We start from the raw sequence: 22,500 nt of genomic DNA, 5'->3' as shown, positions 1-22,500 counted from the left end.
TTAATGGAAAGTATAAAAAACTGTAGTGTGTTGTGTTTGACATCAATGACCTGCTACCGAGTAAACGAAATTTTATTTCTGCAAGCAAACAAAAAGATTTTGAACTGTTTGAACTAACCTTAACAAAAAAGACGCCGAGTTGAAGGTTTCTTTCAAATAAAACATTCAATGTCTAATTGAGTCCTCTTCGTATTCATGACATCAAAATTGTAACACTTAAGTAAAGTTGGCGCATATTCACAGATTGGAGTTTCCCGAGTCAATAACTCCTGAGCTAAACGCTCTTACTACACAAATAACACCTCTTTTTATCGTAGTAATGTAGAGACGCAGTTACAACCCAATTTTCCTCAAAATCAGCTTTCCTCCGTGATGGACAAAATACATAAGTCTCTGTGCGGATGACTGAGAGACAGATTCCAAAGGACCGTCTGCAAAGTGCAGTGTACTGTGAAGTCAGTGATTTTTTTTTTTTTTTTATTATGAAAAATCATAAAAATTATACAAAAAGACATTTCTCCCAAATACGTGTTGTAGTATAACTATCAGGACATCAGTGATGTGTGAGCTGGTGACAGTACAGTGTATTACAGTGACGTTATTGACTGTTTTTTGTATTCGCTTTTCGGGTTTTGCACTTTGCAGACGGTCCCTTGGAATCTGTCTCTTAGGTGTTCGCACATAGACACTTGTGTGTTTTGTCCACCGCGGAGGAAAGCTGATTTTGAGAAAAACAAAATATGACGCATATTTTGAGCGACAAAAAAAAATTAAACACGGTTTATTTTAATGTTACAAGAGCATCATAATCTTAGGATTTCATTTTTTTAAAAACTAACTAACTAAAATAAAATAAATTTAGATGAAATATTTATTTTCCAAATCTACAGGGAGCCGCAGCAGAGGGATGAAAGAGCCACTTGCGGCTCCGGAGCCGCCAGTTGCCGACCCCTGTCCTAGCCGATTATTTTATAAGTACTCCGGTCCGAGCTGCTGTTATACAAGATTCATCTACAGCTTCTGAACAATCAGAATGGAGAATTCTGATTCAAATGTGTGTTTGCAAAGTCCTGTATTGTGCTAAATGCGAGCGTGTGTGTTTGTGTGTTTAGGAGACCTGCACAGACTGGGCACAGAGACAAAGCAGGCACTGTGCAAATGTTTGGAGGAGTCTGCAGGCGGTTGGGAGTGTCTCGCACACACACTCAGACTGGGCATCCTCACCAACGCCTTCCGCCTCAGCTCACAGCCAGCACGCACACTTCTGGATAGCTACGAGGTACACATCTCTCTCTCTCTCTCTTTCTCTCTCTGTCTGTGTCTATCATCCATGTTCACATACTGTATATTCACTGTTCCCACCACGTTATACACAGGTATCGGGCGGGACAGTGCACGAGCTCTTAGCAGGTCTGAAGAGTATCGGGAACGTCGGCGCCGTCAGCATACTGCAGGAGAGCATCACGTGTGATGAAAACGAGAACGCACACGATGAAGATCTGTGCACCGGTAGGATTTTTAAGCCTGCACACACATTACTACACACACAATTCTTCCTGACCTTCCAAGAAGTAGGAGGTAGCTGCCGTGCAGAGACACACCCCTCTGATGCCACATTTCGGTGATGCATACACACATGCATTCACTCCCAAATGATATCACACACTTCCTGTTTTCAGCAGCATTGTCTTCACTTTGCCTAAACCTAACAGCGAGCAGTGTGTGTTTGTGTCACATTTGGGGTTTCCCTAAACAAGGGACCGTAACAATACACACACTGTAGTTTTTGTTTGGTCATCGCGCGTGTGATGAAATAGTGTAGTTGTAAATCAGATATGTGGTGGTTGGGGGTAAGAGAGAGAGAGAGAGAGGAGGGGAGGGGATTTCCCACTGCTTCTAAAGCAGAACTGAGATTGAAGTCATTGCCGTACGAGAAACAAAGTGACTCGTAGATTCAGGTTCTGGTTTTGATGGTGCTCGAGAAGAAAACAGGGGAATTCTCTCACCTTGTTTTTTGTCGTTGTTTATAAGGAAAGTGAAAATTCTTTGATTCCCGCTGAGGTGTTTGTGCTTTTAGAACTGAGTACCAAAGTTTCCCAAACCTTTTGTTCTGCGACTCATAGTATTGATATTGGTATTTACACGAAGTCGTGTCATAGTACGTAGAAGTTACCCTTACTGTCGTTACCATCGTGAATAGTTTCTAATATTTATCTGTTCCATGTTTATTTATTCCCTTATCATGCTTTTCACTGATTTTACAGTTTATACTGTTTTATGTTCAGTTCGCTGTATTTTTATCCCTTTATAGTTACATCTCTCTCTCTCCAGACTCTTGATTTTTTTTTTTTTTCCCCTATCAGAAAACGTAACGCTTTAATACTAGAGACTCCTTTTATAAATAATAAACTGACCCTTCCAAACCACATCAATTAGGATACATGTTTATTTATCTGTTTATATGCGGCAGTGTGTTACTGTGTAACACCGCCCCTAGTCATGATGTCATAATATCAAAATGTCAGTCATTTAAAAAGTTTTTGAAACTTTCTGGCAAAAAAAGAATTAGAAAAAAAGAATTTAGTCGTAAAGTTTCTCTGTTTCTCTACCCATGCAGACGGCGCCATATCCAATCACTTGCAGGCTCTAAAATTATCTGTGTCGGACGACAACGGCGTGTGCGATAGCGGCGTGGAGACGTCCTTCCTGTAACCGAGCCTCACCATGACTGACTCGCTGACCTCCCACTGGAACAAGTTCCCAACCTTGAACTACGAACGCACGACGATCTCCAACGCTGCTCTGACTTGGGACTCGTTGATTGGCTGCTGATAAGCCACGCCCACACGCGAGACCATCGACAAGGCAGCGCTTGGAGTGTCGTGTTGGGGAGACGCACTTGGTTGAAAAAATTTCAGTTGTTAATTTAAGTACTTTTTTTTTTTTTTACTCCAAAATGTTTTTTTTTTTTAATGGTTTTTGATTTTAATAAGAAAAAGACAGTTAAACAATGTCTTGTTTATTTTCTGACAGATATTAAGCATGCTATAATGTTCAGAGGACGTGTACAAGCCTACACAACTACGCCATGCTGTTGTATGAATGTGATATTATTAGCATCATCAGGATATGAAATATTCAGGGTTTGTATTATATACTATGATGATTCTTTATTTTTTTTTCCTTTTCTTTTTTTTTTCTTTTTTTTTTTTTTTTTTTAAGTGAATCCTGTCTCAGGAAACGCTGCACTCCATTTATCACGCTCTTACCTGAATCTTTTTTTCAGAGCCTCTGGACCAATAGGCTTTTAGTATACTGAAGAAAAAGAATGAAAGGAAGCGCTTTATTTTGTTTTATTATTTTTTTTATACAGCGGTGGCATTTATTTATCGTTTTATTTCTCTTATTATTTTGTCTAAGCTTTTCATCTACTGTTGTATTGCAGAGATGTGTTGGTGGTACTGTGTTGATTTATTAATATTATTTTTTTTTGTGTGTTTGTGGTGCTACAATCAGAAAAAAAAATGACAAATAGTGAATGAAATCTTATTTTTTGGCATTTTGAAGATTGCTTTTTATTTCATAAGCTAATAACTCAAAGATAATGATATCAAACCTTAAAGGAAATGATTACACAATTACCTTCTAACCCAATATGTATTGGACACAGGGTCACACACACACACACACTCACACAAAGCTCCACACAGACGTGAGCTGAGAGATGGCATTGTTTCCCGGCTCCATTTTATAGTATTGTGCAAACTGCAAAGTAAATCTTCATCGCTGTTTGACAGGAAAATTGTATAAAAATTTTTTTTTTATTTTTAAAATTGTCAAATATGAGGAAAAAAAAGTCAAGTATATTTGACTTGCTCGAATTTTCTGAAGAAATGCTTGTAAAAATGATTGTAGTAATAATAATCTGGCGTGTTTAATATGATCCATCCTTTGCACTGTGACCATTTTACGAAACCGAGTATGTTTGAAATGTTTACCCGAGAATTCCCCCAACCCCCCAAACGTGTTTTCATTTCTACGTCTAAATTCGAGAACATATCAGTATAAAGGCGATATGATAAAGAAATGCAGAACTGTACACGACGATCTCTACGACACTTCACCTTGTATTCGTATACAAGCTCATAAACTGATCCAAAATATTTTTTCTTCGTTTCTCTTGATAACTGGATAGACGTACAAGCTTCATGCCCCTTTTTCTGTCTGTTTTGGCTGCATTCATTTTCTAGAGATTCGTCTGTTATTATCATTACAATTACTATATCAGCTACAGACTGCTATATATTGTTATGTAATGAGGAAAACCAAAACATTGTTCTTGCTTAGCAAAGAAACTGTATTTATAACTCGCTTTGAAATGTGTTACTGATGTACTTTTATAATAAAACTAATAATTACACTCTGCCGTTGTGTTGGTGCGTGTTCTCGTGTGACCAATAAACTATGTAACACTATGTTACATGTTAATGCAGCTAATCAAATGAGTTAAACTAGTATGTGAATGTGTTTTTATACAGCAGGACTGTTAGCTGGATTAAAGCAGACAGATGTAATACCCGCATCTGTCCACCAGATGGCGGAAGAGCTGCATGAAGCCAGGATACAGATGTGCTTTGAATGTTTTACTGATTTCCAAATTCATACTGTTTATTATCGCAATGGAGTAAAAACTCTAATATAAAGTATAATATAAACTCTTATAATAATCATTTAGACAAAAAGAAATCCACAATATTATACATATTTAATTCATTCGCTTAATATGTGAATAGCATTTGATTACATTGCTAACACGGCTAACATGTTAATGTTGTTATTTTTGAGTCGGCTCTCAAAGATCCGGTTCAAAGATCCGACACGTTTATGAATCGGCACAATATGTAAAGCTTCCAAATTATGGTTTCGGGATTATTAATATTTAAAAAATAAATAAATAAATAACAAACGAAACGAGGATGAATGCGAGCGGAGGATCTACAAGAAGATGCGTAAAGAATAGACAGGGAAGGATTTTAAGATTTTAAAGAAACTTTAAAGATTTAAGCAGGCAGTGTAAATATTTCAGGGAGATGTTGGTGGAATGCTGATGTCCGTGAGATACGGTGAGAAAAAAATGTATTTAGTTTCCACACACTAGATATTAACGTACAGATGTGTTTTTGTTTATGTGCATGCACGTGAGTATGTTAGTGTGCGCGCGTGCGTGCGTGCGTGCATGCGGAGGGAGGGAAGGCGGGAGGGCGGAAGTCGCGCTCGTGCACACTGAAATCTCACCAAAGTGTAAACAGGCGACGGCGCCGCGGCTCAGTTTGTTGTCGTTAGCGCTCGATGCTCCATCAGAGCTCCACACCGGGCGTCATGACTCGTTAAACCGCTATTTTTTTTACCTTCCTGTGAGCTAAACAGCTTGTTTGGAGTGTTCGGCTGCTGAGGCGTTTCTCTTTCTCCTCAGGAAAAGTGTGTCATTTTAGTCACTTCGTTTGTTTCTGGTGTTTCTACTCGTTTAAACCGAATTGTAGGCTTTTTTTTTCTATAGAATTAATAGTGATTAATAAAGACGTTTCTGTCAGGATGATTCGGTGCGGTTTTAACCCTCACAGATGTGCTAGCAGTAGCTAACTGAGGTACTGTCCGAGTCACTGAGTCACCGATTCACCGAGTCTCTGAGTCACGTCCAGCGGTTGGCATAACAACCGATCGTTCGAACTCGCGCGCGGTTTATTTCGCGATGGCGGAAAGCGGCGGAATAAAGCAGGGAAAGCCTGGAGAAAGCCCCAGCACTGAGAGGATCAAGCAAGCAGCAGCAGAACGCCCCGTTAACGGGAGGAAGAGGGACGGTGAAGAGAGCCCAGGCTCCGGGAGGATGAAAACGCACCAGTCGCCATCTACCCGGTGCGTTAAGCAGCACTCGGGCGCCACCGGTCACTCTTTCCGTAAAGTGACCCTGACCAAGCCGACCTTCTGCCACCACTGCAGCGACTTCATCTGGGGGCTCGTGGGCTACGTGTGTGAAGGTATGACGTCTGGATCAGAAGCTCACGTGCAGTAAAAACGCCAGAATGTTCTATCTTTATGATGTATAACACAGAAACGCACGCAAACGCAATGTTCACGTGTGAAAGGCTAGAAATCTGCAGCAGATACATTAAACTGCTGTATGAGAGAAATGCATTTAAGGTTTTAATACAGAGATCTGGGAAACACACTGAAGTTTGCAGAGAAGGAATAAAACATTTAAGTTGTTTTTTTGTTTTTTTTCCATTTAATAAGAAACTAAAATGCATGTTGAAGGTTTTAAAGCTTTGCTCAAAAGTGCTCAAGAAGAGCTTCCAAGATGATTCAATCAACGAGCAAAAACCAGCTCAGCGTAGTGACGAGAAACACTAAACTGTTCGGCGAAGAAGGAAACGACCAGAGAAAGAATATACAGTTCTGCTTCTTTCTTTTCCTGTCGCTCTCTGAATCTCAGTCTCAATTTCTCTTTGTACGTCTGACATGAACGAGTCTCCTTTTGTCCACATCTGTCTCTTCGCTGCTGTCTTCTTCCTCCTCTAGTGTACAGGATGTATATCGAATAGCTGCCTCTGGGAAAGGAGCGAGATTGATGGCGCTCGATTTCAGGAATCCTTAATTGACCGAGAGACGTCTGGCCTCCCGTATCGAAGTGTGTGCGTGATCGAGCGAGACCAGAGAAAAAGAAAGAGAGAGTCTAGAGAGAATGTCTTGAGTTTCTTGAAAAAAATCTCTACAATCAGATCAGCAGTCATAACCCTGATTTGAAGACAGAGAGAAAATATATACTACTTTTTTTTTTTTTATCAGAAACAAAGTGAGGTTGGTCAAACAACCAGGAGCTTTTAAGGAGGAGAAAGCGCTCGGGTGCGTAAGAGGTTAATGCGTTCCAGGAAAATAACAACGGATTCTGGTTAGCTTTGTTGCCTGAAGAATTTTCTGCAGCGTCAAAGCAGCTTTAGATATTAGGAGGCTTTCTTTAATTTTTTTTCAGAAAGCTCCACAAAGATGCGTCGATATAGAAAGAAATTATGTTCAGATTCTTGATGTTTACTGAACGTAGTACTGTTGTGTGTTCGTTGGTACTTCATCGTTTAGACTTGTGCAGTTAGACTGAACCAAATATATCTGCTTGCTTCCAGACAGGTAACATCCCTTAGCTCCAGCTTCCCATCCTGCACTTGTTTTGTTGTGGGCGTGACTTTGACAGCAAGGTGTCTATTCGTTTCTTGTTTGAGTTTCAAATCGCCGGGTTCCATCAAAATCTCAGACCGCACCTTTAATTCACACCGTTTTAAGGTCGGCGGTAGTACGGAGACGCTTTTCTCACGGCGACACCCCGAATACTTCTAGACAGTCACCTGTTGTTACTTGATCTGCCAGATATTTGAAAGTGCGGTTGTTAAAAATTCCACTTTCTGTTTGTTACAGAGCGATCACCAGCCCACTCACTTATTCACTATGAACTGGCAGTACACACTGAGTGTGTAGTGATGACTCAGTGTGAGTTCCTTTTCCCAGCTTTTTTTTTTTTCAATCACCGATGGTTAACTTGAGCTCTCGATCTGACTCTCAGAACGCTAATCAGATTTCTTACACTTGAGTGTCACTCAACCGCTTAGACCGCTAGGCAACTCTCTGAGGGACACAAAGTCACGGCGTAGCTAACGGGAACGTTTCCTCAGAGACGCTGAAGGATCCGATCGCCAGGAAACAGTCGTTGGGGCTGCCGGAGTGGGCGGGGCTACTGGTCATGATCGAAGGCAGCAGTGTTGCCAGGCAGAGTCGTTTAACAAGTCGTGATCGAATCTTCAAGGTTGACATGGCAACAGATGGAAGTACAAACGGGAAGGGGGGAGGGGAGGGGATGTCTCTGAAGAAGGGGGGCCATGAGGTGAGGAACGTCTGAGGACACGAGGAAACGTAAACATGCGAGCGCACACACACACACACCCACACAAACGTGGGGCTTGTTACAGAACGATGCGGCTAATCTACAGTTCAGCCCGTATCAAACAATAATACACTCGCGTAGTAACAGAGCAGGTCAGATACAACAGGTGACACATGTACAAAAACAATGCAACACCTAGGACTTGAGGTTCTGTTGTGTATCTGTGTTGCAATGCAGAGAAAAGGTTTATGGGTAATTACAGGGCACAGGAAGCAAATGTGTGTGTCTATGGAACATTTTGTACCTCGTACCTTCAGAGAGCCAGCTTGCTTGTTTGTGTTTTTTTTTCTTCACCTGAAGGTTCTTGTCTTGTTTGTATTTTAGGTTTATCTCATTGCTCGCCTGTAGGCTGTAATTTAAACACTATAGTACTGTTTATTCTTTAAATAATTTAAAACCGGATGATTTCTCTTTGGTCCCACACAGCAAAAAAAAACAACAATGCAGTTATACACAGTGAAGACTGTTTTGTTTTGTTTTCTCTACCATCCTCCTTATTCAGAACCCAGAAGTGAGCAGTTTTGAGCCTCAATTCATTCCGCAGTTTAGTTTTTTTTTTTTTATAAATTTCATGCCTCATAGTGAACGCGTCCAGTACGCAGCATGTTCGATCTCAGGATATGATGCGTACACGGTGATTACCGACATTCCTAATTGCATAAGTCGAGCACTAAACACACACCATCACGTCATCGTTTGTTACTGTATGACGCAACGTACTTCTTATCCATTTCTAGTTACAGTTAAGTGTTCATCCCAGAGAAGGTAACTAGATGTGAATATGAGGTGCTCTGGACATGGTGTGTGTGTGGTGTGTGTGTGTGTGTGTGTGTGTGTTGGTAACAGTTCTCATGGACATTCTGTTACTGAGAACAGTTCAAGTCAGCAAGCCCACTTCCTGTCACTGAGGAGGATACAAAACCTGAGAATGCGTCAGAGGACAGTGTGTGTGTGTGTGTGTGTTTGTGTGTGAGTGTGTGTGCGTGTGTGTATACATGCTGTGGGTTGTGTGGGTGGTTAGTAGTGTCATCTTGCCTGCCAAGTGGCTGAGAAGTTTACTCGCGTTGCCTCCCCCCCCGAAGTTCTGCAGAACATCACGAGCGTCACGATGCTCATGCACACGCATCAACTTCTCCTTGAGACTTTTTAAAAAAATTGTATTTATTTTTTAATCATAACCACAAGCTGCTCGTGAAAGCATGACGTCACATTACAGCAATCCACGGCCTCAATAAAAAGCATAAACTAACCCACTTTACTAGGTCAGTAAATAAATAACACGTGTGCAAAGATTCACCGGTTCAAGCACCGCTCTTACAAACATGCCATTTTCCACTTGTTCGATGTTTGAAAAAGTCACCACTCGAAATCTGGTCTAAAAATATCAACCTCAAGCCACATCCAGTTTGTCAGCAATGTTGATCTGGTTGAGGACAACGTGTGGCGTCGCATCATCTAATAAACACCAAGAAATCTCCGTTATGCCTGTTTCATCTGATTGGCTGGACGACGTGTGTAATGTCCTCAGATCAGGACTTTCCTCATCACAGTTCTCCATTCTACAAAACACAAGTTTCCATTCTGCACGTTCTCTGTAACGTGATACAGTTCAGTTTTTGTCTTCAATGAACAAATGAAATAAAAGACCACTTCATGTGTGAAGAGGTCAAGAGGTCGCACAACGTATAAAAACGTCTGGGACGGGTATTCCGCATCACGTCGACCCACAGCGCATCGTGGGATTTTACGTCGCAGACTAACACCGACGTCTGAATTAAAGACCAGCGGCGAGAGACGTGTAAATGTTACGGACGTGCTTTCATAAGCAGCGTCAAGATGTACACGTGTGAAGCTCAGAAGAAGCGTGTGCCTCGTTTGTTTGTTTTTTCCATTTCTGACCCACACAAAAGCAAGCACAGAGTGTACTTCCTGTAATTCACACATCAGACTGTTGTGTGTGCGCCAAGCTGCCGAGAACACGGTGTTAATTTGTGTGTATGTAAATGTGGAAACTAACTATTACTCTCTGTCTCTCTCTTGTGTGTCTCTCTGCAGTGTGTAACTTCATGTCTCACGAGAAGTGTTTGAAGCACATGCGTACCGTGTGCTCCTGCATGGCGCCCACGCTGGTGCGGGTGAGTGAGAACCTCTCGCATATGTATATTACACACACACACACACACACACACACACAGGTCAGACGACACAAATGGTGCTTGATTTAAACTTGGAAATGAAACTAGTTTCATACACAAGGTGAATTCTTGGTAGAAACACAGTCCTTCAGCGCTCACACTGGAGACTACTAACGTAAATCAAAAAGTCACTGTATAAGTCGCTTAAAGTTTTAGCCCCAGCAAATCAACACTCGATTCGGATCGGTCAGAAAGAGTCGATTCATCGAGCCTTCGATTATACTCTCGACTTAATTTCGAGGTTTCTGTTAAAACGCGCGAGTACGATCAAGAATCGTAATCTATCACAAGGATGTAATCGTGGACATTTTGCAGACGCCTGCGATTGAAAACAACCTGTTTTGCTTTATTATGTAGAAACATGTTACTGAGCTGAACTTTCACACACATTATCACACACAGATTAGTCAATGCTTTAGATGTTCGTGTTATACACACTGCGTTTGCTGTTCATCTGATTCGCCAATTCATAACAAAGCATGAAAACAAGGAGGCGTCCAACTGGCAGGCTGTCCTTCGCTTGTCTGTCCCACACACAGCCCTTTAATGATTTTCCCCAGCCATCATGAGAGCTTCGGGATCCTCTTTCTCTAATGTTCTAAATCCACCAAATCCACTCCTGCTACCTTTTACGCTCCTAACGAGATCGCGGTTCTTATTAAATCTTTTCTCTTCGACTGTTTAAACACAGAAGTTAATCCTAAAGCTTGGTGAAGTCCCTTTTACTGTAGATGGACTGGAATATAAATAGAAATGTTGTGGTTTGAGGTATGAGGTTGCACAACGTCTGGTTTACTCGCTGTTTGTGAAGCTGTTCGGCTTTGAACGAACCAGGTCCTGTGCAGGAAACAAGGTCACTTCCTGTCGCCTACTGTAGGAAGTCCCACAGGAGCCAGACAGGAAGTGTTCCCTCTCTGGGCAGGATGAGGTCAAGGACCCATGGATGTGTGAGGATGTGCGTTCTCGTAGCCTGTGTGGTCGCTGTAATGAAGCGTCGCGTAGGTAAAGAAGAAGAAGAGTGTTTGGCTTTGTGGTGAGCTTTGCTCCACTCCTTCCTGTTGGGATGAAGCGCTCAGAGCTCAGCCTTTAACTGTCATTTCTGTCACATCAGTAGCTCCAATCTTTCTTGCTCACTTGCAGGAGTGTTAATTACCTGGAGTCTTTCCCGGGCTGTGTGTTCATTTTGTGAGGTGTGTGTTAGAAGTCAGTTTGTCAAAGTCAATCACACTCGTAACTCATATCACGGCAGCGCGTCCCAGAAACAAGTCCGCGTTTTGTTAATAAAACAATCACAGCCGAAGGTCACAGTAGCTTCAAAGCTGTGTGTCATGGCACGCTCACAGTTTGTGCGTTATATCTTTATAAGACCTTGGTCCGGAGCCAAATCCGAGGTCATCCGCCACAGGCTTTATAAATGACACTTTAATACAATCCTGCAGCAGCCTCGGAGATAACTGGAGCTTTAGTTTATTAAAGGAGCGAACAGACGGATCTTATCTGTGTGTCTGTACAGAACTTGCTGGACTGCGAGTCCAAATCAGAACCAAATTGGTTTGAAATTTGAATTGAATTTGATATTTGAATTGGCTGAGATACGTGAAGCGCAGAAAATGTTCGGGAAAAAAGGGCTGAAAAAAGCACCGAGAACACCGATCGATCTCGATGCCCACAAACTGACAGATAAACGTCTGAACGAGACGCACGCTTTCCTTCAGCATACGTCTACACGCTCAAAGGTAGTACCAAGTGTTTTGAGTTGTTCTCAGTACATATCATGCTAGGAGTGCTAGGAAGATCTGTACCGAGAAGTAATACAACATGGCAAACTACCCAGCATTCACCTGCAGCATTATACTGTATCCTGCCTTTAATCTTGTAAAGCTGTCACATGATGATGCCACACACGACACGCTTGGCAGGAAACTCTTTCAAAATTCACTGTAACACCCCAGCAACCAATCCCTGATCAAACACACACACACACACACTGACACACACACACCCCAAACACATACATGGACTATATTGTAAGAGTGCAAACATGAAGTAGCAAAAGTGGAACAAAACTTTACTGCGTAACCAACACTGTTCATTGACACCACCACCAACACCCCCACACCCCCACACACCCACACACACACACACACACAGTGTTGAGGACACTTCTTTCATCTATCACTTGACACAAGCGTTATAATGTAACAAAAATAATACTAAAATGTTTACACTGTGAGCTTATTATTTATTTATTGAACAAATTCATGTAGTTTCTAAATTTCTAATTCTTTTCTTTTTTTTTTCTCCCATTTTCTTTCCCCCTTTTTTCTTTTGAACAAGCAATTGACATTTAAGATATTTATATATTTCGTATATATACACGTGCTTTTCCAGATTATTATGCAAATGATATCTTTCTCATTTACCTAAATAATTGATGTAAATAACAGTCAGCATAATTCTCGTTATCAACTATTAAGAGTACAATTCAAAATTTACTGAACAAATCTCCTAATGATAACAGTATTTTTTTTGAACTTGTGAGTTTTTGGACAGTTTCTGCTTGAATTTGTTTGCAAGATAAATAAAGAATAAAGATAAAGAATAGCCTCCCAGAGCTGCTGTTTGGATGTAAACTGCCTTCCACCCTCATAGATCTTTTGCTTGAGGATGCTCCAAAGGTTCTCAATAGGATTGAGGTCAGGGGAGGATGGAGGCCACACCATGACTTTCTCTCCTTTTATCCCCATTGATGCAGAGGTATTCTTTGCAGCATGAATGAGATGGTGCGTTGTCATGCATGAAGATGATTTTATTAATGAAAGCATAGTTCTTCCTTCTGTACCAGGGAAGAAAGTGGTCAGTGAGAAACTCCACATACTTTGCAGAGGTCATCTTTACACCTTCGGGGACCCTAAAGGGGCATCTCTCTTCTCATGATTCCGGCCCAAAACCTGACTCCACCACCGCCTTGCCGGCCTCGCAGCCTTGTTGGAACAGGGTGGCCGTCCACCAACCATCCACTACTCCACGGCACTCATCAGTAAACTGGACTGTTTGAAAATTAGTCTTTATGTATTTTTATGCTCAACGCAGCCGTTTCTGCTTGTGAGCACTGGTTAGTGGTGGCCGAATAGAAGGTTTATGCACAATTGCAAGACTCTGGAGGACTCTATACCTTGATGTCCACGGGACTCCAGAGGCACCAGCAGCTTCAAATATCTGTTTGCTGCTATGTAATGGTATTTTAGCAGCTGCTCTCTTGATCCGATGCATGGATCTGGCAGAAATCCTCCTCAATGTGCCTTTATCTGCACGAACCCGTCTGTGCTCCGAATCAGCCACAAATCTCTTAATAGTGCGATGATCACGCTTAAGTTTTCGTGAAATATCTAATGTTTTCATACCTCGTCCAAGGCATTGAACGATTTCACTCTTTTCGGCAGAAGAGAGATCCTTTTTCTTCCCCATATTGCATGGAAATGGTGCTCTGCTTAATAATGTGGAACACCCTGCTTTAGTAGTTTTTCCTTCACTTGGGCTCACATGGCAATCTAATTATCACAGGTGTCCCAGATTGTTTTCAGTGATCAAAAGAGCCCTGAGACACAATGCCACCCATGAGTTAAACTGAAAAACAAAATATTTAATCTTTGTGACACGTAAATAGAATTTGCATAATAATTTGGAACAGGGTGTGTGTATATATATATATATATATATATATATATATATATATATATATATATATATATATATATATATATATATATATATATATATATATATATATATATAGAATTTGTGATTGAGTTTCTCTGACAATGAGAAGCGTAACAGGGAACCAAAACTAAAAACACAAAGGGGCTAAATAATTTTTGCCACAATTCCTAAATCAAACAACCAAAAAACAGCAATATAGCAAACTATATATTAAAACCTAAACACAACACGGTCGCACAGACGTGTACACGTGATGTGTCTGAACATGTTTAAAATGACATCTTGATCCTTCAGGTCTGTCAGAATGTGTTTCAGCGTAATGAAGCTTGTTTTTCTCCTCACAGGTTCCTGTAGCTCACTGCTTTGGTCCAGCCGGTCAGAAGAAGCGCTTCTGCTGCTTGTGCCGCAAGAACCTGGAGGGAACGTCGGCTTTACGATGTGAAGGTGGCCGTGGTTTACGCACCTGTTTCCAACTAATCTGTTTACTGATTAAACACCCAGAATATTACAGGAGGTTTTATAGCTACAGTCTGGTGTTGTTGAGGAAAGCAGTGTGGTTTCGGACAGATTTAAACACTTACTTTACTTTCTTGTATAATTTGTACTTGTTCTCACACACACATACACATACACACACACACACACTCACACACAGTCTCTCTCTCTCTCTCTCTCTCTCTCTCTCTCTCTCTCTCTCTCTCTCTTTCTCTCTCTGTCTGTCTCTGCATGTCTGCTTTCTTGTTTAGATTATTTTTGTGTCATCCTGTCACCCCCCCCTTTCTCTCTTTTACTCTTTCTCTATGTTTCTCTCATTCTTGTTGCTCATTTATCTGCCCAGTGCCTGCTTGATGCGGATCTGCTGTTGCCATGGCAACACGAGATGGTCTTTTGCAGGGGCCAGAAAGATATCCAAAAAGGAAAGCATTCTCTTCCTCTTTCTCTCTGTGTTTACATGTCTTCTCTCGCTCACACTCTCTCTCTCTCTCTCTCTCTCTCTCTCTCTCTCTCTCTCTCTTTCACACTCACCCTTTTTCTCACACTTGCTCTCAGCTTTCTTTTTTCAGTAGAATAGTGATAGTCTCCACTTCTGCCTTCACACAATAAAAGAGTGCCTCTTGAAGCTGAAGAACACTGAAGGTTGATATTTTGATATATATATATATATATATATATATATATATATATATATATATATATATAGATATAGATATATATAGATATAAATAGACATATAAGTTTCATGACCTGAAATTTCCTGCACCAGAAACACACACAGACACGTGCTTACAGATAAGCTTACACAGAAAACACTGACCCTGCGGTCATGCGTGTGTTCGTTTCAGTGTGCGAGCTGCACGTTCACAGCGACTGCGCCCCCTTCGTTTGCAGTGACTGTCGTCTGTGTCATCAAGATGGAGGCCAAGACTACGTAAGTCTTACAGTTACACCGTGACGTGTAGGAACCACTGCTGTATTTAATTCGTCAGTCCTTGTTCACCTCCTAACCTGCTGACCCCTGACCCCATGCCAGGACATTCACCATCACCACTGGCGGGAGGGGAACATGGCATCCGGAGCGCGCTGCGATGTGTGCCGGCGGGTCTGCGGCTCCTCCGACGTCCTCGCCGGAATGAGGTGCGAGTGGTGCGGCGTCACGGTAAGCTCTCTCCTCAGCGTTATTGACAGATGCGTGAGCTTTTGTTTGTTTCTTTCACCAAAGAATTTGCTGTGGTATAAAGTCCTAGTGCATTTTCTCCACTGTTCATTCTTGGTGCTGTTTGAATCGATTTCGGCCGCTGAAATATTTATTAGAGAACGCGGGTCATTGTTTATCGCCCTCGATGGCAAGCTAACACGTTATTGATCGGCATGCCAATACGTCTCAGTCCAAAACGAGAACAAGATCAAATACAGAGACAGAACAAATGTAGACGTATAATCTGTAAAGATAAAGAATAAGGACTAAATATATACAGTACAAGAATACATACAGAAAATAATACAACATGTATACAGATTATATTAAAGTGTGAAAATAGACATAGACTTATAGAACAACAGCACTATATTCTTGATCTTGTGATGTGTAATCTTGTGTTGTGAAAAACGTGGCCTGAATTCACAAGTGTCTTGTGCCGATTCCTCATTTTAGGATTTATAAACTTAGAATTTATCAAACTTATGAATAAAGTACAGATCTAATGATTAGAGAAATATCCACACAACCCTGCAGTGGTCCTTTACATGGCCAGGCTTTTTTAATGGATACCAAAATTGTCATTATGAACATGAAGGTTAAAGCATTCAGCTTGTGGGAAAGGAACTGGTCCATTTCAACATGCTGTCTAAAGGAGATGCAGACATCAACACCCCCCTCACACACACACACACACACACACACACACACACACACACTGGTGAGAAAGACAGCTTAGAGGAAATGGCCCCTTGTATACACATCGTAGCATCTAAACGTTCTCATGGGCAAGTCACAGATTTATAATAACACTTTTGTATCAGTTCAGTAGCAGGAAATTTGCGTTATATTTTGTGCTTTTGATTATTGTTTCTATTATTGCTGTATTTTTTATACTACATGTCCTGTTTTTATCCTAATAAATTCCAATGTGGGGGGCACGGTGGCTTAGTGGTTAGCACGTTCGCCTCACACCTCCAGGGTTGGGGGTTTGATTCCCGCCTCCGCCTTGTGTGTGTGGAGTTTGCATGTTCTCCCCGTGCCTCGGGGGTTTCCTCCAGGTACCCCGGTTTTCTCCCCCGGTCCAAAGACATGCATGGTAGGTTAATTGGCATCTCTGGAAAATTGTCCGTAGTGTGTGATTGCGTGAGTGAATCAGAGTGTGTGTGTGCCCTGCGATGGGTTGGCACTCCGTCCAGGGTGTATCCTGCCTTGATGCCCGATGACGCCTGAGATAGGCACAGGCTTCCCGTGACCCAAGAATAGTTCGGATAAGCGGTAGAAAATGAATGAATGAAATTCCAGTGTGTGTGTGTATTTGCAGGCACATGCCTCGTGTTATATCACAATCCCTCCCGAGTGCGGTCTGGGTCGCCTGCGCAACATGATCCTGCACCCCAGCTGTGTGCGCGTCTGCTCACGCAACTTCAGCAAGATTCACTGCTACCGCATCTCGGAGCCCCTGCAGCAGTGCGAACTGGGTAATCAGCCTGCAGAGACGCCGTTCATTAATAGAGCCGTAGCGGTTACACTCATGTTTCTAATCCCACAAGATACTGATTTCGACAGTGAAGCACTGCTTAATAATTCAGCTATTAAACATTATGCATGACCGCATAATTTGCTTCACTTTGTATTTCAGCCAATTTTTTTATTTTATTTTATTATTTTATTTTGCATTGATTTCAGAATTTTCATCTTTTTAGATAATCTAGATGACTCTGATGTCCAGAATCCAACAACATCGAAGGACAATCAGTCCTCAGGCTCATCAGATACTGGTAAAGATTATTATTAGTGTATAAAATGAGCGTAAATCTCACTTATGATTCTCGACTCATCGCTGTTAAGCACATGACTGCAGTGTTATAGCCTTATACCACACGATTGAATCTCAGATACGATCGGTCAGGTCAGGTTATACAACCTGTTACTTTATTGCTGCTGTTACATAAGTCACTACAGATAATTGTTAGTGTTGACAGAGTCCTGTGGTTTCATCACACCACCATGTCGAGTATTTTACTGTAATAGCACGAGCCCAAGTGTTTTTAAGAGTCATAAGACAAAGACATCGTTGGAGATGTTGCATACATGAGTCATGAGTCGATTCATTTCTGGTGCATTTTATTTATATTGTGTAATTTATAAGATACTAGGAGTGAGTTTTGTTTATCCACACTGAAAATGTAATTGTATTTAAATGCTATAGAAGTTAAAAATAAAATAAATAACATGAAGTGTTTAAAAAAAACAAACCCTTTTCGAACTGTTTTAGGGAAGCAGACTCTGAGAGTGTTCGACGGGGATGACGGTGTGAAGCGTAATCAGTTCCGGCTGGTCTCCATTCCTAGATTAACTAAGAATGAGGAAATAGTGGTGAGATATTTACAGCTTTCCCTCCTTTCCTGCACTGGTTTTAAAGGATAGTAACAATATCAAATAGTTCAAGTCAGCATTGTCGGATGTCCACTATTAAAGGAAGGAATGGTAAATGGGATCAAAAAAAGCATGTAGAAATATTGTATAGAATTCTGCAATATCTGCAAACTTTTGGATAGTGTATTTATAACAGAAATGTGTTTTTTTTTTGTTTTTTTTTTGACTTCTTGTCTGAGCAGGAAGCGGCACTTAAGGCGTTCTACATCCCGGATGACGCGCAGGAATACGAGCTCCAGAATTACACCCAACCCGACCTGTTAACGGATGACATCATCAACCGCAACGGCATGCCCGATAACAAGGCCGTGTTTAAGGACTGCCCGCCGGAGATGTGGCTTCTCCGAGCCAAGCCCAGAGACACGGAGCTGCTGAAGATCTACGCTGGCTGGCTCAAGTGAGCGCTTATTTAAACGCAGTCAGGAAAAAAATCAGGAGCAGATCAAATTGCTGTACTCGTATTTACACAACACGTACTGACAATGTTTTGGCAACACACACGCACACACTCACACACAGTAAACATTTCTCGAAATATTTGGTAAGAGTTTCTTTGAACCCTGCATTATGACTATGACATATTCCCGATCTCATTGATGTAGACTACAAGATGTAATGGATCACCACGATCAAATAATAAGCATAAGGGGACAATCAATAATGGCTGTCATAGCAACACGTACTGTATTATAGCAGCTATCATCAGAATTTTCAGCACTAAAACATCTGCAGCAATGTGTTCGCGATATCGTGTCCCTCTTACCATTTGCTTGTGTATCTTAACGTTGGTAAAAGTTAAAAGAGCACAAAAATAATGGCTATGGTTAAAGTTCCTGACTGTATGGAGGCTTTATTACAGAATCAAATCTTAAGCGTTTTTTACTCCGTGTCTTTAATAGAGTCTGTTTCACTTGATGAAAATCCCTAAAACTTTTGTTTGAGAATTAGTTTTCTGCTTTAATGTGTTAATGTTTGAAATCAGAACGTGTGCTTATTGATATGGCTGTGGATGTATTTCATTTCAAGTGTGTGTGTGTGTGTTTGTCTGTGTATGTCTGCAGGGCCGGTGTTGCCTACATCAGTATCACCGTTGGGAAGAGCAAAACCGCAGACTCGGTCATTAAGGAAGTGCTCGTTCAGCTCGGCAAACAGGTACAGCCTTCATCTCTGCTTTCCGTCACGCACGACACGCTAAAACTAAGCCGTGTCCGTTCTAGGCCACGTCTGACCCTTTCTTTATACACCTATTTAAATATATCTCTATGTCCTCTCTGTGAAGTTATCTGAAAGTGATGTCACAGCTACACGTTACACGTCCCGAATAGGACGCTACAACATGCACCATATAATCAACCCCGTTTTGCCCCATCAGAATGGAGGACTCAGCAGCTCTGTGGTTTAATATCGCTTGTACATTTAAATACGGCATCATGTAAATATATTTTCGCACGTGCACCAACACGTACACTGTTTTCTATTTGAGCGCTTCATACTCTACTACCTCCATTACGTTTACTTCCCGTGTAAAGTATATGGTAACTTTCTCTATGGTTTGTGGTTTGGAAACAATAACATCTGGTCATTTAACCTAACTTCTAGATAAAAACAGATACCTAGAAGTACCTTCCTGTATACATCCTGTTATCAACCATGACCTATTTTAAGGATAGTGTTTTCTTTCTGACCTTCATAGTTTCTAATATAAACACGTTTCAAATATCGGTCAGCTTTGTTCTCTGAAATACATCTGCGTTGTTTTTAACTTGCGTGACGTCTGTGTTTCAGGATGAAAACCCTGCAGATTTTAACCTTGTAGAGGTTTTAATGAGCAGCAAACAAGGTAAGATCCAGGATCCTCTTTATTTCCTGCCATGCTGTAATTAAACTTAAAGGTGGGGTCTCCGATGTTTGAAAGCCAATGTTGACAGTAGAAATCACCAAAACAAACACGCTTCTAACCCAAACGGGTCCCACCCCTGTATTGATAGCTCCGCCCACACAGAACAATACGATTGCAGATAAACAAACAAGCAAAAATGACACACAAGCATAATCATGCAAAGGACAAAGGCATATATTAGTTCTGTGTAACAAAGCAAAACCAACGTTACTCACCTATCGAGAAGGAAAAAAGCGCCTCGGCGTCCCTTCGCAGGCCTTCCTGCTCCATCAGTTCTCTCCAGCGCCGGAAAGCTGATCCTATATTAACACGTCCTACTTCTTGCCTTTATCGTAAGCCTTTCTTCGCTTTCTTTCTTTGTTTTTATCCTCAATGTCAATGTTAAAACCGCTTTCTGCTAATGTCACACATGCGCACTGAACACTCTCTCCGCCCATATTTACAAGACACGCCCCTTTCTGCTCATTGGCTACACGTTAGTTTTTGTTTTGTTTGACGGCCCAACTCAGTTTTCTGAAGCGTTTCTCAAACAACGGAGACCCCACCTTTAAGCAAATTTTTGTTCATCCGTCTCGCAATGAGACGTTTACTTGGTGTATTTGATCAGTAAGCGAACTGAATTATTAGAAGCCATCGTTATCTTTAGGTGCTCATGTGTATGATTTTAGATGTGAAGGTGCTGTGTTGTCGTCAAAGATCACAGTGAGTGTATTTGGTCATGTCTATTCTGTTGAGTTTGTGCTTTGTCCTTCAGTGCAGAAGCAGGTTCTTGGTGGTCAGGAGTTTTTACTGGACAAGCTGCAAGAGATCAGGAAGGTACTCTGACCTGCTTCTTTGTCAGATAAGGCCCAATTAATGTATTAGTGAAAGCGATCAAGAGTCATCCTGAGTGAGTGTGTGTGTGTGTGTGTGTGTGTGTGTGTTACAGATGTCTCTGAGGCAGATGAACCAGACTCGCTTTTACGTTGTGGAGAGCAGGAACCGTATGGTCCAGGTGGACCTGCTGATCGGAGGACTTCCACTGCAGTTCAGCACAGAAGAATACACAGAGCTGCTGCAGGAACACCTCACTATCAAGAGTCAGTCTCACTCTCCCACACCCTTCTATATTCTCTGATCGTTTTTACATGAGGATTTCACAACACTAAATGTGGTTAATTATGTGGTCTAAGCTAAAGTAGGCAGACGTTTAAGTTTTACTCGTATTAGTGGAAAAAATCCAATTTGAATACACTTCGTTTAAAATGATGCGTTTATGTCCACGTCGTAGGAAACCTAGGAAACGTAACCAGACCTAAACTAAGTAATAAACTAAGTGTTCAGTTATATCCATGGTTTATTAATGCTAAGTAGGTTACTCAGTTCAGTATCGACGAGTACCAGAGATTATTTACGCATTCTCATTAAAAAAAGTATTGATCCGTCCCTAATGTACACGGCTGCTTTCTCAGTATGGATTCATTTGTTAAGGCTTTAATATTTTCTTTAAACCCTTCCGGGAATTTGCATTCAAACAATGTTAACACTGACCATTCTCATGACAACGACACTAAAAAAGAGAAATCTCTCTCTCTCTCTTTCTCTTTCTTTCTCTTTCTCTCTGCCTCTCCCTCTGCCTCTTTCTCTATTTCTGCCTCTCTCTCTCTGCCTCTCTCTCTCTCTCTCTGCCTCTCCCTCTGCCTCTCTCTCTCTCTGCCGCTCTCCCTCTCTCTCTCTGCCTCTCTCTCTCTGCCTCTCTCTCCCTCTCTCTCTCTCCCTCTCTCTCTCTGCCTCTCTCTCTCTGCCTCTCTCTCTCTCTCTGCAGGTCACTTGGTCACCGTCACTCACGTCTACCCAGCACAAGGTGAGGGACTTGTCACCGTAGCAACAATTCTATGGCAACCTGGCTTAAATCCAGGCTCAGGCCATGAAGGAAGAGAGGAAAATCTCTCTCTGTCTCTCGCTCTCTCTGTGTGGGTGTCAGTGAGTGTGAGAAATGCCTCTGTTCTTTGACACTGCCACAAAATGCTGCTATTGTTTGGAATCAGACTTCTCGGCTTCATTGAATCCTACTGATGATGTTGTGGGTCTGTGTGTCTGTGCTCTGACTGCTAAAGTCTGTCCTACACACAGATCTCTAAATGAGATTTTTGTTAAACACACACAGCTCCATAAAATGCAATTGAATTAAATAACCTGAAATGATCGTTTAACCTCAGGTGACCTCATTTCCAACACCAGAACTCACAGAATCCATTCATGACCATGTACCGTTATATTCTGTACACTGTGTGTATAGCATCCAACGAAGAGTATGTGTAAGTTGTAACGTGTGTGTGTGTGTGTTGTGTAGGATCGGTGGCTTTGCAGATCACCTGTTTCTCTGAAGCTGAACGCATCTACATGTTGGCCAAAGACACCAGCATCAATGGCAAGCAACTGTCTTGTCTCATCATTCCAGAAATCATGGTACACTTCAATCTCCCTCTCTCTTTGCTCTGTGTGTGTGTGAGTCTTATTTTCACCTTAGTCTAGCACACTGCCTCGTCTTAAAGCTGTTTATAAAATTAAAGATTCAGAGGCA

At 41.6% G+C, this 22,500-nt stretch overlaps 2 protein-coding genes across 3 annotated transcripts in view; both read left to right on the top strand.

Moving 5' to 3' along the window:
- nfkb1 (nuclear factor of kappa light polypeptide gene enhancer in B-cells 1) overlaps positions 1-4,423 on the top strand; it is a 29,631-nt gene extending 25,208 nt beyond the window's left edge. Inside the window, exons 22-24 of the mRNA XM_060893230.1 lie at positions 1,113-1,279; positions 1,377-1,509; positions 2,618-4,423. Coding sequence (XP_060749213.1) covers positions 1,113-1,279; positions 1,377-1,509; positions 2,618-2,712 — 395 coding nt within the window. The 3' untranslated portion in view covers positions 2,713-4,423. The remainder of the gene's footprint in view (positions 1-1,112; positions 1,280-1,376; positions 1,510-2,617) is intronic.
- Positions 4,424-5,308: 885 nt separating this feature from the next.
- The window catches only part of LOC132861384 (diacylglycerol kinase theta), a 25,017-nt gene continuing 7,825 nt past the window's right edge, over positions 5,309-22,500 (top strand). The window contains exons 1-15 of one of the 2 annotated variants that reach the window (XR_009649933.1): positions 5,309-6,035; positions 10,043-10,122; positions 14,247-14,346; positions 15,246-15,331; positions 15,434-15,559; positions 16,923-17,079; positions 17,305-17,379; positions 17,877-17,977; positions 18,220-18,434; positions 19,099-19,189; positions 19,823-19,877; positions 20,692-20,753; positions 20,866-21,016; positions 21,742-21,780; positions 22,270-22,385. Coding sequence is in view for 1 of the 2 variants with exons in the window: in XM_060892884.1 (XP_060748867.1) it covers positions 5,750-6,035; positions 10,043-10,122; positions 14,247-14,346; positions 15,246-15,331; positions 15,434-15,559; positions 16,923-17,079; positions 17,305-17,379; positions 17,877-17,977; positions 18,220-18,434; positions 19,099-19,189; positions 19,823-19,877; positions 20,692-20,753; positions 20,866-21,016; positions 21,742-21,780; positions 22,270-22,385 (1,740 nt within the window). In the remaining variant the exon portion in view is untranslated. The remainder of the gene's footprint in view (positions 6,036-10,042; positions 10,123-14,246; positions 14,347-15,245; positions 15,332-15,433; positions 15,560-16,922; positions 17,080-17,304; positions 17,380-17,876; positions 17,978-18,219; positions 18,435-19,098; positions 19,190-19,822; positions 19,878-20,691; positions 20,754-20,865; positions 21,017-21,741; positions 21,781-22,269; positions 22,386-22,500) is intronic. The other variant, XM_060892884.1, reaches the window with a different exon arrangement.

The sequence above is a fragment of the Tachysurus vachellii genome, chromosome 18, assembly GCF_030014155.1.
Source record: "Tachysurus vachellii isolate PV-2020 chromosome 18, HZAU_Pvac_v1, whole genome shotgun sequence".
Classification (NCBI taxonomy): domain Eukaryota; kingdom Metazoa; phylum Chordata; class Actinopteri; order Siluriformes; family Bagridae; genus Tachysurus; species Tachysurus vachellii.
Note: the sequence above shows the minus strand (reverse complement) of the source record. Positions and strands in the feature narration are given on the sequence as shown.